At 33.0% G+C, this 18,175-nt stretch overlaps 1 protein-coding gene across 1 annotated transcript in view; it reads right to left on the reverse strand.

Annotated features, from left to right (window-relative positions):
* Window positions 1-18,165, reverse strand: part of LOC133180264 (WD repeat-containing protein 44-like) — a 28,682-nt gene extending 10,517 nt beyond the window's left edge. The window contains exons 1-12 of the mRNA XM_061314804.1: window positions 18,044-18,165; window positions 16,989-17,028; window positions 16,314-16,378; window positions 15,208-15,283; window positions 7,194-7,760; window positions 6,777-6,920; window positions 4,905-5,423; window positions 4,567-4,703; window positions 2,940-3,026; window positions 2,593-2,666; window positions 1,998-2,059; window positions 1,466-1,540 (exon numbers count right to left, since the gene is read on the reverse strand). Of these exons, the coding sequence (XP_061170788.1) occupies window positions 1,466-1,540; window positions 1,998-2,059; window positions 2,593-2,666; window positions 2,940-3,026; window positions 4,567-4,703; window positions 4,905-5,423; window positions 6,777-6,920; window positions 7,194-7,760; window positions 15,208-15,283; window positions 16,314-16,378; window positions 16,989-17,028; window positions 18,044-18,102 (1,905 nt within the window). The 5' untranslated portion in view covers window positions 18,103-18,165. The remainder of the gene's footprint in view (window positions 1-1,465; window positions 1,541-1,997; window positions 2,060-2,592; window positions 2,667-2,939; window positions 3,027-4,566; window positions 4,704-4,904; window positions 5,424-6,776; window positions 6,921-7,193; window positions 7,761-15,207; window positions 15,284-16,313; window positions 16,379-16,988; window positions 17,029-18,043) is intronic.
* Between the last annotated feature and the right edge of the window lie 10 nt (window positions 18,166-18,175).

Raw genomic sequence — 18,175 nt, forward strand, 5'->3', positions numbered from 1 at the left:
ATGTGACAGCTGTATTGTGTTAATGGGGAACTTTTTGCTAATCAAAGTGTACTCTGAACACATGAAAAGACACTACAAAAATAGATCACAATTCATGTACGAGGGGTGATCAAAAAGTTCGCGAACAATTGAATTACTTCCATAAAAGAAATAAAATTAGGTTTCAGTGTTCATTATTTTTTAAAGTAGTCCTCTCCAATTTTAATGCATATCTGAAACCGTTCTGCCCATGCGCGAATCACGTGATCCAGTCGGTCACGTGACATGTTCCATAGCGTTCTGTTCACAGAAGCTGAAAGATTTTTTCTAGTCTTATATTTCTTACCATGCAAGTTATTTTTTAAAACAAGAACAGTCTATTTGTCAGAAATGACCAAATCTCGGCAAAAGGATGGGTGGATAAGGATATTCTTTTCCAGAATGAGCATGGTGACCATCACAACCCGAGTCATCTTTCTTAAAAACGTCGTTTTTCCAGTATGGATAAAGCATGGACGCCTTCTTTTTATCATATCTGATAAGTTTAAAGTCTAAAGTAAAAGATATTTTAGGAATTTAATAATTACATTATTGTTAGAATATTCAACTATTTTTCTAAATGTAACTTGGTGATCTTTCATAACAAATTGCTCAACTAAGGACATATCTCTTCCCTTGTGTGCTTTCACTGGGCAACAGAACAAACATCATTTTTAACCATCTCCCTTCTTTCACTAAAACAATCAATCCAATTAATGATTCAACTTCTTGCAAGTTTTTTGTCTTCATAAACCTTGTACAAATTATTATATGCTACTGTAAAGGAATTTCCAAGATATACATTAAACTACACAGCCGTTCGTTGCTCGAGTACGACTGAGTCAACCATTTTTTGTCACAAGTCATCTACATATTGACGTCATTTTCAAACTGTGACATCACAAACATGGAGCAAAACATTACATATGATATGCTTTTTAAAGAACATGTGTATGACTATACGTATGACAAATTTCATTCTGGTCTGAATTGTGGTTTTGTAAATATAGAGATAGTTCGCGAACTTTTTGATCACCCCTCGTAAATGCACCAGCTATGAACATTTCATTAAAAAAAAATCCCACAATATTAAAAACACATAAATATTCACAACATCTTGGCATAGGCATCATACATTCAAATACCCACTCTACATTTAAAAGGAAAAATCAGTTGATTTTTAAAAGTTGTCACTCTATGTACCCTTCCAAAGAAAAAAAAAATACAACTGTTGTGGCCATTCCACTCCCAACCCTTTTAGAGCTTTAAAAGCTTATCATGTATTCTCAGGAATATTTTCATTTTTTTTTCTTCAAAGCTTTTGATGTAATTAAAGCACTTCAAAATGCTCCCCCATTTCCCTACCCTAAACCCCATACACACACACAAACTTTCAGCTGGCTGGAAAAAAGAATAAAATACAATATGTTTGATAGAAGACACTGACCGTGTGAACACCACTCATGTCCTGTAACATCTTGAGTTGATTAAATTCCTTAGTGCCTTTATGATGAGCTTTCAGCTGAAACAGAGAATTCAGTTAACCATTATGAATCTTTGATATACCATCTTATTTTTAGCAAAGGTTATGCCTATGTGTCAGTGTAAAATTTCATTCCAAAAACTCATTACCTTAATGTAGACAAACTTCCTTTGACGTTTTTTGAATATGACACTTGTCAAGACAATATACCGTAAACTACAAGTATGTAATTATTAATACCTGCAACATCTTTTATTTGCTTTTCATCAGTTTGAAATCTGTCCATGACAATTAATATTTGTGACTGATAAGACATTCTACACCAAAACAAAATAAAAAGTAATGGTTCGTGACAAGAATTACTCACTAGTAAAAAAGATTATGTAACTCGTGGATATTTCTTGCACACATTTATAGTTTGTTTATAGTGCTATGTGAGAATAAACACTGACAACATGTGGTAAGTATCTTTATTTAAGTCTGGAACATGACTGACCTTAAAGATTTTCCCGTCCACATTGACCTCTTCTTCAATGCCTGTTTCATCTCCATGTATCACTAAAAATAATTAAAATGAGAAAAATTAAATCAGCATCATAAAATTTCCAAAAAGTCCTCCTCCTCAGGTTTCGGTCAGCTATCATGTTACTGTTATATTTCCTACAAATCTTTAAATCTTGAGAAATTACAAAGCAGTGTTTACTCCTTCCTAATTAATGATTCGTATGATAAGTTTAATTACAGATGAATTGAGAAATCAACAATCTTCAGACTGTAAAATTGTGCACATACAGTAAAACTTGCCTTATATGAAGGTTGAGTGTTCTGAGATCTTGCCTACTATAATGTAAATTTTTAGTTCCTTTCAATCAGTAGATTCACTTGTTTGAAATCTTGTTCTATACAGATTTTGATCTAATCCGACCAGTTTCTATGGATTCATAGGTCTCTGGATTAGACAAGTTTTACTGTACATGTATTTTGAGACTAATACAGATTTTGGTCTAATCCAGACAGTCCCTATGGAACGAGTGGTGTCGAATTAGTTTTACTGTACATGTATATTGAGGCACAAACCTTGAGATACTTACCCTGATCTGCAGCAGTTTTGAGTTTGTCAACATTTTTCTTCATTTTCTTCTCCAAGAATTTCTTCAGCTTTAGTCTGAAATACCAGCAGTTACGTGTATTACACAAAGAAATAAAAGCTTTCTTTTCATTCAAAAATCTATACAAAATACCAGTCAAGGTAATAAATACTCATTTCTCAAACACTGACAATACATTGAATACGATTTTGAAAATAACTGAAAATGATAATTTAAAAAAAAAAAAATTAACTAAAAATATTATTACAGTATGATGGCACCTATACTCCACAACCAGTTACAATGCACTGGGTTTTCAGCATTTATTTAACAATTTCAGAGTTACCTACCCCTTCTTTCTGACCCCTGTCTCCTCCTCCAGAGATTTACTGTCCTCTACCCCGTGAGCTCCCTCCTCATGTAAATCCTTACCCTCCCTGTAAAACGTAATCAAATTTAATTTAAAGTTTTAAAATAGATTACAAAAAGGGGAAACTTTAGAATGATTTTAAGACAATTTTCAAGGTAGTTTTCCGATCACACCAATACATTGTATATCAATTCATGCAAAAAAACAAAAACAAAAGAAAATTAATGAAGTCGTGTGAATTCATTGTAGAAGTTAGGAATTGTTATTTAGAAGTGTATTATATTAGAGGTTGGATGCAAATTAGAATCATGTAAAATAATAAATTACATGTGAAAATGTAACACTAAAATTCTGTGTTATATTAACAAAATAAATATTTAATACATTATGTTTTTTCAAGGGGAAAAGATGCACGAAATTTTTTTTTAAAGACTGAATTTTCATTTGATTCTATGTCTTTATACATATGTATTTCATGTGAATAAAAGGTAAGTCTCTTGTTAAATACTACATGTAGTATATCTAGATAGCGATTCAAATTCAAAGAAACATCTTAAGATTCACTTCTGAATAATAAAGGAAAAGAACAAAATGTTGATATTGCTTGCTTTAAAAGCAGATTCTTTTAATGAATGAAGCTAATTTTTTACACACCTGTACGGCTTTTTTTTTTAAATAAAAGACACTTTTCCGTGTAAAAGACTGAAAGTCAGCAGATAAAAATTTTCTACAAGATCTAGCTGCAGGAAGGGGTCCCTTTTTGATCCCCAACAAAAGGAATAGCATTTCCCAACTAGCCATATCTCTAAACTAGACCAGATACTCTGTATATCTTTCAAATCCTTTTCGCAAATGATCTCAATTTTGTTTTCAAACATATACATGTATCTTGATATATAATATGAAAAGATTATCAATAAAAAAATATTAGAGGAAGAGGAAATATAAAGAAAGGATTCCTGGAATATGACTTTTTGATTTTTTTTTTCCAGTATTAAAACCTGAATTTTACAAACATGTTGATATAATCATATATATACATGTATATGATGCCTAAATTTGAAGGAATTTGCAGTTACTCTCAATAATTGAAATTCTAATGAATTTAGATAAAAAGTGAAATTCCACTAATAAATGAATGTAATTCTGAAGTTATGAGATATTCAGTCTCTTATCTAGGTATATAAGTTAAAGAGACCTTGTACCATTGTAAACTGGTTCTCACTACGATACTTGCCTTGGTATCCAATACAAACCATAGCGCGACTTGTGTGATCTGAGGGGGCAAGCATGCAGGGTTTTTATGATACATGTACATGTATACTGCATCACGTAAGCATCAAATCAATATTAGGTCTATTCACAACTTATTTTAGCTGCCGTATTTACATTTAAAATAATGTCACTAAAAAACAGAGATAATTCTAATGAAAATTTCTGACTTTCCTGTTTTTGCTGCATTAATGTAAGAAACATCATTTGGGACCGTCAGTAATAGAAATACACATTTACACTTTCAATACCAAAAAAGAAAAAAATCATAATAACAGCATGAAAACAAAACAAAATAAAACATCACTTCAGTAAAGAAAAGATAAATTCCATACCCATCCATTTCCTTGGTGAGTTTCATGATGTGTAAAGTCAGAGGGTTGATACATTTGGGGATTTTATCCTCGGCTATACTTAGTGGAACCTTCTCCCCCGTGTCCAGATTCAGAACCAACACCCCTTCCAGGATTTCCTACAGAAAAAAAATAGAATTTAAACAAATTTATGCTGCAGATAGTGGAATATATACAGGTGTCATAAAACTTTTGCAAAGAGCAGAGTACATGTATACCCAGAAGTATTTCCATGATCTTATAATTGTTGATAAATTAAAAGCATTAAACAAAAGATACATTTTTTTTTTATTGAAATATTTCCTATAACAATCTCATACCTCATCAGTTAATGTCCTTCCCGAGTTTGAGCGTGGCCTCGGAGCTGTTGGCTGTTGCTCCTCGAGCTCCTCTGTGTTGGGTGATGAACAGCGAGATGATTCTTTTGACGATTTCTTGTCCCGATCTCCGGATTTCCTACGTTCCCTTTCTACTGACTTTCTTGAAACATTGGAACTTTTTCGAGGCAGACTAGAAGATTTCTTACTTTGATACTGTCCCTCGTCATTCTTGTGTGATTTACTTTCACTTCGTCCCAATGAACTAGATCCTGACTTACTTTCACTTTGTCCCAATGACCCTGATGTAGACTTGCTATCACTTCTCCACTGGGAACCAGTTCTTCCATCTGCTCTGCCCAGAGAAGCTGTTTTTCTGCCCTGTATTGGTGCACTCATTGATTGCCTCTGACCTCCTGATTTTGAGCGCGACTCAGATCTCCCAAGTGAGCTGGATCTACTACTTCCTGTTGCAGATCTCGGACGAGACTGATCAGAATTTACCGCATGTAATTCAGCATCCTGCAAATACAATGTATGATGTCATAGTAATTATAAAAAGCCTAAAGAATCTGGGGGGATAAGACAAGCCATGTGCCCATGCCCATTTTTCGGCAATGCAAGAACATTTATTGGAAAAAATCTCTCAATTGTTCGAATTTACTTAAGCATTTTAATGTTTACCGTAGTTTTCAAAATGATATTTATATTCTAAACAAGCTAAACAGTTGACTTTCATTTACTGTCACAAATGTCCAACATGGGTAAGGACTTCTATTATTTAATCTGCATATTGAGTGTTTACACTTATTGTGGAGATATTATAAAAATGTTAACATCGTATATAATGATAATGGTGATCTAGAAGCGCTTTTATTTAAAATAAATAAAAACGGGAATAAAAGTATTCAAATATCTATTATAATTTTTATCCAGCATTTTAAATAATTTACTGTAAATAAAAGTTCATTACTACATGTATATATTTTATTTCCAGTGAAAAATATGTTATTCCTATAGACATTTTCTATAAAATAAAACAAAATTAAAACAAAACAAAACAAAACAAAAATAAATCAAAAAATCAGAGCAGGACTCGAACACTTTCCTCAATAAATGTCGCTTTAAAGAGCTCCTCACTAACCACTAGACCACGGAGTCACATTTACATGTCTATTTAAATACCATACAGTTCTCTATATTTAGCAAGCGTTTTTGGACTTAGAATTTTTTAAGACCACGGTGAAAATTTAAGTAAGTTAACTTAACTTTTTATGTAGAGTGGGTCTTCATACCAAATTTTTGCAAGTGTAAAAAGCAACATCTTTCCATTGCCTTTCATTAATCGTTCTCAAAAAAATGGTATGATGACCCACTCTATTTAAAAAATGTAGTTATATCATCCAATTTATGTCAGTATCCGTGAAAATCGAGCGCGATGCCATTTTGTTGTGTTAATCAGAATCATTTTCGCTGCTAGAGTATTCAGGTTTTGTCAAATTTGTATGCAAATGGTAATAAGCATTACATTAATTCAACAAAAAGTGAAATTTTTGTAAAATGAATTTATTGATTTTTTATCGATCATTATGTAGGCATATGGCTCGGCTTATCCCCCCAGTTTCTTTCTTTTGTTACTTTCGTTAAGTACAAGTACATCCACATTATAATATAAATGTATACATGTACATGCATGGTCTTAATAGCAACTAGCCACCATCTATTTTCAAGAGCCAAATTGCACTGATGGCACTTGCAATTCTATTGGATGGTTACTTAACTAAATATTTACTGTTTTCAGAAGCCACTTAATTTCACCAGTACATATATCTCTGATGACAAGAAAGAACTGAACTTCACTTTAAAAAAACTGACCTCCATTCGGATGTGTCGCCGACCCCCTAAACAGTCTCTTATATCCAGGAAGTTATCCAACGCAGGCCCACTGTCTGGGGACTGAGAGGGGAGGGGCACAGATTCCCTGTTATCCCAGTCAGGTGTGCTAGCTTCACTTGAAAGCTGGAAATATTAAAAAAAAAAATACCAGTACTCTGGCCCATGGTTAACAATACAATGTACATTAACATACATATATACTTACACCCATGCAACATGAAAAGGTAAAATAAAACTATGAACACTTTTTAATTATTTGATAATAAATTTTGAATCCACTCATTGACTTCACTGATTGTGCACAAGAAAGTACATGTGTATAATGTTATACATATTTCTTTATACAATAGCACATTTTTGACGTAATGTCACAAAAATTACACAAATAAGAAATACCTCTTGGGGATGCTCATTTTCCCTCCTCCGTCTACGGGGAGGGGCTCTAGGTTCAGTAGACTGCCCTGGTGGAGGAAGTGAAAGCGAGTGGGAATTCTGGGAAGCTGAAGCTAATTGGTCCATTACAGAGGGAGGAAGTGATGTCAGAGTGTTAGGAGGTGTCCTGGTGCTGCGTACAATGTCAGGCTCATTGCTGCCACTACAAACCTGATTGTCTTGTAACAATTTATCCACAATATCATCCGAATCGGATAAAAGTTCATCCACATCAAGATCTGGAATCTCCTTTTCCATTTTGGCTTTGGTTGGATGAGAAGAGTCCATGTTTTCACTAAAAGTTAATCGCTTAGTGACTTCTGATGGGTTGTAGGAATCTACAAAATCCTCAGCCGAGTCTTGAGCTTCATTGGACGAGTCAGAATCATAATCTCGAGTTGATTTGTCGGACTCGTCTTCTCCTAAGTCTGAGTCATTCTCTGTGCTTACATTTTCATTGGAGATTTTTTGTCTCATGTTCTCTAATTTCCTTCGTCGTTTTTCTGCTTCTTGTAACTTCTTTTCCTCCTCCTAAACAATGAAATTCTCCAAAAAAGATGTGTTTGTGAAACACTGATGCCCCCGTATGGCAGCTTATGGCGAAGGTTAAAGTTTCTCAAATGCAAGTCAAAATCCAGGCCAAAAGATAAAAATGTTAAATTTGAAAGCCCTGGGGTTCCGGTCACGTGATGGTCTGTGCTTGACCAAAAATTTTTAGCTCCGCTGCTTATCTTAAAAACTTTATTTCTTTGTGGTTTTAAGTGTGTCAAATGTTGTGTAAAGGAATCTGATGTTCAATCTGGTGAGTGTTACATAAGTTTTGGATTTTTTTCAATACGTATACAACCGCCCTATTTAAATTTAAGACTTTCTTTGTTGTGAACTCGTATTCACCTCACAATGGCTGATAAAGCGGGAGCTGGAAAAAAGACACCAGACAAAGAACAAAAACCAAAAAAATTAGTTCAGTTAGATTTGAAAGCGGCACCTATGTCCGTCAGAAAATCTATTGTGTCTGAGAAGGCTGCGGCGAAAAAACCTAGAACTAGTAGTGGAGATCACACCCCTAATCATGATAACAGTAAATCAGAACAGCATGACGAAATCGCTTGCGATCTTAGACAAATTCAAGACAGTCTTTCAGAAATTAGAGACTCAATGGTTAAGAAATCAGATGTAAAACTTTTAGTCTCGGAAATTTTGTCAGAGTTGAAAAATGAACTGAAAGGTGAGATAAAAAAAGAAATAATCACAGAGATGAAGGAGGATTTTGAAAGAAATATTAAAAACACAGTTAAGGAAGAATTTGAAGAAAAAATAAAGAAAACATACAAAGAATTTGAAACACAAACAAAAGAGATCTCTGACGGGTTTAACCTCGATTTCGACACCCTTCGAGAAAAACTCAGTGCCCAGGCGAGTGAAATTAGATCTTTGAAGGAACGACTAAGAAAATGTGAATCTATAGCAGGGTCAGCTATCACCCTCGCAAATCAAAATCAACAATATTCACAGAAAAGTAATATTAAATTTACAAACTGGGCAGAGGAGAAAAATGAAAATCTTAGACAAAAACTATGCACAACGCTAAAAGAAGTGGTGGATGTTGACCTTGACCCCGCCGATATCCTGGCCATTCATCGTATCCCGGGGGGAGATGGAAAAGGACCACGTCCTGTCATCGCAAAATTCCGCAACAACGACATCAAAGTCCATGTTATTAAAAACAGATCTGAGAAAAATCTAAAAGACATCTTTATTATGCATGACCACTTAACACAAATGAACGCTAAACTAGTGCGCGATTTGAACAATGATCCGAGAATTCACAGTGCCTGGTATTATAATGGAAAAGTGTTTGCTCTGGACGGAGAAGGAAACCGCCACAAATTCGATATTCTGGACAATGTGTCTGAAAAACTGAAAGGATACTGAATACAATTGTTCAAATGTGCAGCGGAGCGGACCTTGTTTCGACACCATTTGACTGTGGGATCGGGCTCGTTTGACTGTGAGATCGGGCTCACTATACTATAAATTAAATCATGTTTACTGTTTGTGTAAGTGTGTTGGTGAGTGTGTGCATATTCCCCTGTTTTTCTATTACCAATATGTGCTTCGATTATCTGAAAAGATGGTGCCTATCACTTTTTATGATTTCTATTTTATTGCTTTTTTCTAAATTGCTACAAACTAAATAAGTGACTCAATTAAAATAGCAACGGTGAATTGTCAAGGTTTGGCAACAGGTACCAAAAGGCAGGATGTTTTAAATTATTATAAGAAAAAGGGCTATTCAATTCTTTGTTTTCAGGATACTCACTTTACAAAAGAAATAGAACCTTACGTTGAAACACAATGGGGATATAAATGTATTTTCAATTCGTACAAGTCAAACTCAAGAGGGGTATGCATTCTGTTTAATAACAATTTTGAATTTCAGATTCACAGGGAGAAACAGGACATTAATGGTAATCTGTTAGCTCTCGATATGACAATCGAGGATAATAAAGTTACTTTAATTAATATCTATGGACCAAACACAGATAATCCAGAGTTTTATGAGTTTAACTTAGTAAGAGAAACTTTATTAGAGCTTGACAATGATTATTTTATATTATGCGGTGATTTTAATTTGGCTCTTGACCCATCAATAGATGCAGAAAATTATTGTAACATTAACAATCCAAAGGGGAGAGAAAAACTTTTAGAAATTATGAATGATTTACAAATAGTTGACTATTTCAGGATTTTGAATCCAAACTTAAAAATGTTTACTTGGCGGAAGAAAAATCCAGTGAAACAAGGACGTTTAGATTATTTTTTAATTTCTGAAAATATGTGTAATTTGGTTGAAAACTTAGCAATTAAACCAGGGTACAGATCGGACCACTCATCAGTGGTTCTTGATATAAAATTTAATACCTTTAAGAAAGGAAAAGGTCTCTGGAAATTTAACAACTCTTTACTTACAGACATAACATATGTTAACAAGGTGAAAGAAACAATAAAGTCTATTAGAAAACAATATGAAAAGAATAATGTGCTTATAGATGATATGGATAACAGTACATTTCTTGAAGTCCTCTTAATGGAGATTAGAGGAATTACAATCTCATATTCGTCATATAGAAAGAAAGAAAAAGATAAAGAAGAAGTCTTGTTAATTGCACAAATAGAGAAATTAGAGGCAGAGAATATATTGAATCTACAGTTAATAGAAGAGAAAAAAACAAATCTTGAGAATTTGAGAAAAGAAAAGCTACAAGGTCATGTTATAAGGTCTCGAGCCAGATGGGTTGAAGATGGAGAAAAGCCATCTCAATACTTTTGTAAACTAGAATCCCGTAACTATTTAAATAAGATTATCAAAAAGATTAAAACAGACAACGAGGTAATTTACAATCAATCAGAAATTTTAAACAGAATTAGGATGTATTACAAATCACTGTATACTTCTGCAGACGCAGAACTTCTCGATATAGATCTGGCAGAAATTATTACAGTTACTGAGGTTCCAAAACTTGATAATCATGTTGCCAAATCACTTGAGGGAAATATTATGGAAAATGAAGTCTTACAGGTGTTAAAAAATATGAAAAACAATAAATCACCGGGAAGTGATGGTTTCACTGCTGAATTTTTTAAATTTTTTTGGTCAGATTTGAAACATTTAATAGTACCTGCCATAAATGATGTATTTCAGAAAAAAGAACTCCCTATCTCTCAAAGACTAGGGATAATTACATGCTTACCAAAAGGTGATAAGCCAAGAGAATTTCTGAAAAATTGGCGGCCTATTACACTTTTAAATGTGTTTTATAAACTTATATCAGGTTGTATTAGTTATAGAATAAGATCCACCCTGGACAATATTATATCAAATACTCAACTTGGCTTTTTAAAAGGAAGATACATAGGTGAAAATACCAGATTTCTTTATGATCTTATGGCTTACACTGAATCTAGAAATATACCGGGGTTGCTTGTACTTATAGATTTTGAAAAAGCTTTTGATTCAATATCCTGGACCTTTGTGTATAAAGTATTAGAATTTTTTGGATTCGGTAAAAACATTATTGAATGGGTAACAATTTTAAATACAGAATTTTGTGCATCTGTTCTTCAATGTGGATTTTTATCTGAACAGTTTAATATCCAAAGAGGATGTCGTCAGGGAGATCCTGTAGCACCATATCTGTTTCTTCTTTGTGCAGAAATTCTTGCAATAATGATTAAACAAAATCAAAGCATTAAAGGAATTGTAATTAACAAGACAGAGCATAAAATATCTCAATATGCAGATGATACCTGGCTTGCCCTTGATGGTTCACCTGAATCACTTTTTGCAGCATTAGATACAATTGATTTTTTCTCAAAGTTCACAGGACTTAAAATTAACAGCTCAAAAACAAAAATTGTTTGGATAGGTTCAAAAAAATTCTCTAATCAAGTTTTTCACCATTCTCGTTGGAAACTTGAATGGGGTTGCACAACTTTCAATTTACTTGGAATTAATTTTTCAGTAGAACTAGATAAAATTATTGATATTAACTATAATGTTCAAATACCAAAAATCAAAGCATTAATTCAACAATGGAGAAGAAGAATTCTTACTCCTATTGGAAGAGTCACGGTGCTGAAAACATTGATTTTACCAAAACTTAACCATTTTTTTATATCCTTACCAAATCCAAATAAAGAAACCTTGTCACTATTGAACAGAGAAATATTTGAGTTTATATGGAAATCAAAATGTGATAAAGTAAAAAGAAAAATTATTACTCAAGATTTTTTACAAGGAGGATTAAAAATGTTGGATATAAATAACTTTATTATCTCTCTTAAGTGTTCCTGGATTAAAAGATTAACAAAAAGCAATCAACCATGGTTTGATATTTTTTCGACAATAAATGGTAAAGACATATTGACTAAACTTTTTGATTTTGGTGAAGAGTTTGTATCTTGTTTGATTGTAAAAAATAATGATTTTTGGAAAGATGTGTTTAATTCATGGCTATTTTACATGAAGACACTCGATAACAATTCATATATGAAAACTAAGTATCTGAATTTACCTGTCTGGTATAATCCCAATATAAAAATGGGAAATAAAGTAATGTTTATAAAAACCTGGTATAAAAATGGTGTTAAAAGTGTTTGTGATTTCTTAAACAATGAAGGAAATTTTTTAACTCTCACTGACTTTGAAAATAGATTTCATTTGTTTAATGTTTGCATTATGCAATACAACAGTATTATCTGTGCTATATCCAGGTATTTAAAAACAATGTCTATAGACAAATCATCTGTTAAGAGACAATGTACACCTTTTATTCCTTTTTATTTTGAAAATATTATTGTATACGAGAAGTGCACAAAAATAATTTACAAATATTTGAATAGTAACCTTGTCACTCCTACATCAATATTTAGATGGAACCAGGAACTGTCAGTGTTTTTGGAATCTGATATTTGTGTTCAAGATGTTTTTAAGGTTTGTTTTAGAACAACTATGGATACTTCTGTTCAATGGTTACAGTATAGAATCCTTCATAGAATCCTTCCAGTGAAGTATTATTTGAAGAAAATAAATATTTTATCTGATGACCACTGTACTTTTTGTAAACAGGAGATAGAAACAATACAACATATATTTTTGAATTGCACAAAAATCTCTTCATTATGGAGTAATCTTAGTATGCACATTTTTACAAAAACTTCTAAAAGAGTTGGGTTTAACATGTGTAATATTATTTTTGGTGAAACTCCATTATTTTATCATAACAGGGTGATGAATTTCATTATTCTTTATACAAAGCAATATATATTTTCCTGCTTGAAGCAAAACAAAATACCTATGATTAATGGGCTGCTACATTTTTTAACTCTTAAGTACAAAATAGAAAAATGCATATCAATTCAACAATTTGAAATGAACAATTTTGAAAACTTATGGTCACCATGGATTAATATTTTTGAGTTATAAACATTTATTAAAGCACCAACAATAATTATTTTTTTCAAATGGAATACTTGTACCTCATTGTTAATAATTTTCTTTTATTTCATTCTTGTTTAAAGTCAGAAGGGGAAGTGTGAATGTGTGAAAGAATGTGAAAAAAAGTTTCAGTATGTTACTTGATATATCTCTTTTTTCTAATAAAAAAAAAAAAAAAAAAAAAAAAAAAAAAAAAAAAAAAAAAATTTGAAAGCCCTAGCTGCAACTGTTCAGAAGTTATGGCCAAGGTTAAAGTTTTTTAAAAGTAAGTAAAACATCAAGGTCAAAGTCAAAGTTGTTGGTATCCAAAGGAAGGTCTTGTCACAAGGATTACATATGTAAAGTATGAAAGCCCTAGCACCAACCATTCAAAAGTTATGGCCAAGGTTAAAATTTTTTGAAAGTAGGTCAAACTCCTATTTCAAGGTCAAAAGGTCAAAGTGGTTGGTATCCAAAGGAAGGTCTTGTCACAAGGATTACATATGTGAAGTATGAGAGCCCTAGCACCAACCATTCAAAAGTTATGGCCAAGGTTAAAGTTTTTCGAAGGTAGGTCAAACTCCTATGTCAAGGCAAAGGGTCAAAGTCGATGGTATCCAAAGAAAGGTCTTGTCACAAGGATTACATATGTGAAGTATGAAAGCCCTAGCACCAACCATTTCAAAATTATGGCCAAGGTTAAAGTTTTTCAAAAGTAGGTCTAACTCCTATGTCAAGGTCAAAGGGTCAAAGTGGTTGATATTCAAAGGAAGGTCTTGTCACAAGGATTACATATGTGAAGTATGAAAGCCCTAGCACCAACCATTCAAAATTTATGGCCAAGGTTAAAGTTTCTCAAAAGTAGGTCAAACTCCTAGGTCAAGGTCAAAAGGTCAAAGTTGTTGGTATCCAAAAGAAGGTCTTGTCACAAGGATTACATATGTGAAGTATGAAAGCCCTAACTCTAACCGTTCAAAAGTTATGGCCAAGGTTAAAGTTTTTCAAAAGTTATGGCCAAGGTTAAAGTTTTTCAAAAGTAGGTCAAGGTCAAAGGGTCAAAGAGGTTGATATCCAGAGGAAGGTCTTGTCACAAGGAATACACAGGTGAAGTTTGAAACCCCAAGCAACAACTGTTCAAAAGTTATGGCCAAGGTTAAAGTTTTTCAAAAGTAGGTCAAACTCCAAGGTCAAGGTCAAAAGGTCAAAGTTGTTGGTATCCAAAGGAAGGCCTTGTCACAGAGAATACACAAGTGAAGTTTGAAACCCCAAGCACCAACTGTTCAGAAGTTATGGCCAAGGTTAAAGTCTCATAAAATTTTGCAAAAGTGGGTCAAACTCCAAGGTCAAGGTCAAAAGGTCAAATATGATGGTACCCAAAGAAAGGTCTTGTCACAAGGAATACACACGTGAAATATGAAAGTCATAGCTCCAACCAATCAAAAGTTATGGGCAAGGTTAAAGTTGACAACAGACAGACAGACAAACAGACAAACAGATAAACAAACAGATAAACAGACAAACAGACAGACAGGACAAAAACAATATACCCCTGGGATCTTTCGATCCGGGGGCATAATAAAAATGTATGTTATACACATGTAGCTCATAAATTTGAAGACTGTAACTTTACCCAGTTTTCAATTTTCTTGTATTACTAATATTCAATTCCTATTCCCATTGCTCCCTCTGAACTTGTTCACATATATAGTATTCCACCTTACATACATGTACACTACCTACCCCACGACTACACAAGTTCTCTATTATCTATATCTTTGAAATTTGAAATAAATTTCAGATCTTAGCTTTGCCAACACTTTCATCGTCTTCTCTCTGCAGTCTCTTATAAGCTTTTACTTATCATCAATCTAATTTGACAGACCTTGACCTAATTAATTTGACAGACCTTGACCTAATTAATTTGACAGACCTTGACCTAATTGACACACCTTGACCTAATTAATTTGACACACCTTGACCTAATTAATTTTGTCTTACCTGTTTCTTTTCCAGTTTTCTTTTTTCTTCCAGTTCCAGCAGCAGTTGTCTGTATTCTTCATCTTCCTGTCTTCTCCTAATAAAGAAAATGATTTCAATATTAATGGTTGGACTCTCTGTAAAATGTCACGTTTATTCCAGGGTACAGCTGGAACAAAACGGGTGTGTGAACAGCAGATTTAAACTTTTACGGATTCACTTTATCTAAGATTGAATTCAAAATGTACAAGCAAAGGCTGGTGTGCTAAACAGCCCCAGGCTGACTGACCAAAAATAATTACATATATCTGAATTTTACACTTATTTTCGCATGTACTTAATCATTGATAAGTGTACCCTCACGGAGTAACTTCAACTGAAAATAAAAACATCATAGAGAAGGTACAATTGTATATAAATCTTTATTTAAGATAGGTGCACACTGTTTACAACCAATTCCCATTGAATTTTGGCCCTGGCCCACTTTCAAAAACCAATCACGTAAAAAATCTCAAGTAGGTACTTTTACATTCTCTCCTTTGGCTGGTCACTGTGGTTGGGACTTCCAAATCACTTCAACATATCCATGGTATTCAAGATGTTGGTGTTCGCGAGATCAAAGTTTAACTGTATTTATCAGGTTCATTTTTCTACACTATTGTTTGAAAATTACCAGAATCATTTTAGATTTATCATAATTCATTAAAGAAAAAGGGGCCATTGACTAAAGTTATGGGAATTCATCCTTTAGAATTTAGTATGGGCAAAATTTGAGAAAACTGCTCTTTGAAGATGATTTATTTTTCTTATATAGGGTTTCCAAAAAGGGAGGCAGGAGGCAATTTTTCACCCTTTTCATTGTTTCAATGATCATAAATGATAATTCATCACAGTTGGCAAAATAAACTATCAGAAATGATTCTAAAAAAGCCTCTTCAAATGGATAAACTCACCTCTTCATTTAAAAATTACTGAAAGCCTTGGTCTTTAGGAACTAAACTTAATGATTTATCAATTGTAGCATTATCTCCTTTCGTATAATTATTGATTTATCAATTTTCAATGCTAACCCCCACCCCATTTCCCCTTTTTTTTATCATCGAGTGTTAATTTTCTTCCTTAATTACCTTTCTTCCTGTTTTCTTTTAAATTCAATCAGCTTTCTTTCTTGTTCTTCTAGACTGTTTCTGGACTAGAAGTTAAAACAAAATGAAAACTAAAAATACATGTATACCCCTAAATACCATGATGTTACTCATTCTTATTATCAAGATAATGGTAGGTAATTACAAACTGTATATAAAAGCTTACTATCTAAACTATTCAGCAATATTATCCAATAATAGATAAATTATTCTGTAAACAGAATTATTGGAAATACACCACTTAAGATTTTTAAAATTAAAACACTGCATCTGTACATGGAAAGATATTGACAGTTATTTGATTGTTAAAGAAAGATGTTCTGGGGAACTAAAATTTCACAGCCAGTTTCTTTCATTTATTTTACATTATATAAATGTAAAATGGGTCGATTGAATGATTTTACTGTAGTTTGCCCTTGAACACGTCAACATCTCTGTCAGTGTCTATCATGTCTATTTTCACATAATCATACATGCATTTTTTACTGTACTTGTAAATAAATATGATTTTTTTTCCTCTTGATAATTCACTGAATTTGGATAACCCAAAGTCATGCTTGGATATAAGTAAATTTTATAGTCTACTGGTCCATTAATTGTGCTAGTGATTTCAATGTCTATCCCTATAGTGTATGCAGTGTTTACATTCAGACATACCTGAGAGGCTGTGGTATGAGGAATATTCTTGCCAAGAATTCTGAAATACAGATTATACAAAATCTTTACAAAATTTTTGCCTAAAATGAATAAAAACAATTATAGATGCACTTAAATGGAAGATGCATTAGAATTGATCCACTTAAAAATAAATCGTGAACAAAATCTGCCTTAATACTTGTCTCATGTAGCCAAGAGTTAGTGTTTGAAGGATTTAACTATAATTAATAAAGAATCACATAGTCATTCATATGATATATTTAACAAGAAGGGTGCAAATGCAGGAATCATTTGAATTTGAACTAGAACTCTATTTTACAGCGTAAATGCTTTTTCTCAGCAAAGATATAGGATTGTGGGATCTGATTCATTCAGTTCCCTGAATTACAGCTGGGTCTCAAGTGGAAATACCACTCCAGATCCCTGAGCAATCTATAGATCCCATGGTCTGACCCAGCCACCTCCTCTTCATCTTAATTCCCACATTGAATGTCCAGGTTTTGGATCTGACAGGCCTAAGCTTAGTATTGCACAAAGTGTAATAGAAAGAGAGAAAACCATATGAACCCAATCCTGGATTTGAACTTTGGGCCCACTGAACCCAATACAAATGCTATATACTACTAATTAAATCAACCCTGTCACATTTCCTCAAATGAAGAAACTCGGTATAAGTGTAACTTTTAGCGTTTTCATCCCTGGCATGGCACGGAAGTAAGTGTAACCATGAACATAATCAACAGTGATATTAATTGTATATCTTTGGTGCAATATGGTGAGAATATAAGAACCCCAGTTTTTCAATTGATTTAATTGTGTACCTAAATTCATGTTAACTTCTACCAATGCACATCACCATCTTTAACTAAGATACAGTTAGGCACCATATGAGATGTCTAAATTTAAGTAAAATATAGTAAGGAATACCGAGAATACCTAAGATTCCTGAATCTAGAAGAACAAAATATTCTTAGAAGACTCATAAAATATGGCATAAGCCAGTAGGCAGATTCACTTCTCATCATCACCAGTATTTTGTGTATTTAAACACTTACGGTCTTGGAGTCGCATCCTCAGCATCGTAGAATTCATCTAATTCGCTGTCTGAAGACATTTTAGGTTATTAACCTACGAGAATAATGAAAAGCATTCTTTTTTAGTGGAATGTACTAGTCTAACAACCCACT

The sequence above is a fragment of the Saccostrea echinata genome, unplaced genomic scaffold, assembly GCF_033153115.1.
Source record: "Saccostrea echinata isolate AGI-Se365-2 ecotype Australia unplaced genomic scaffold, CSIRO_AGI_Sech_v1 ptg000006l, whole genome shotgun sequence".
Taxonomy (NCBI): Eukaryota; Metazoa; Mollusca; class Bivalvia; order Ostreida; family Ostreidae; genus Saccostrea; species Saccostrea echinata.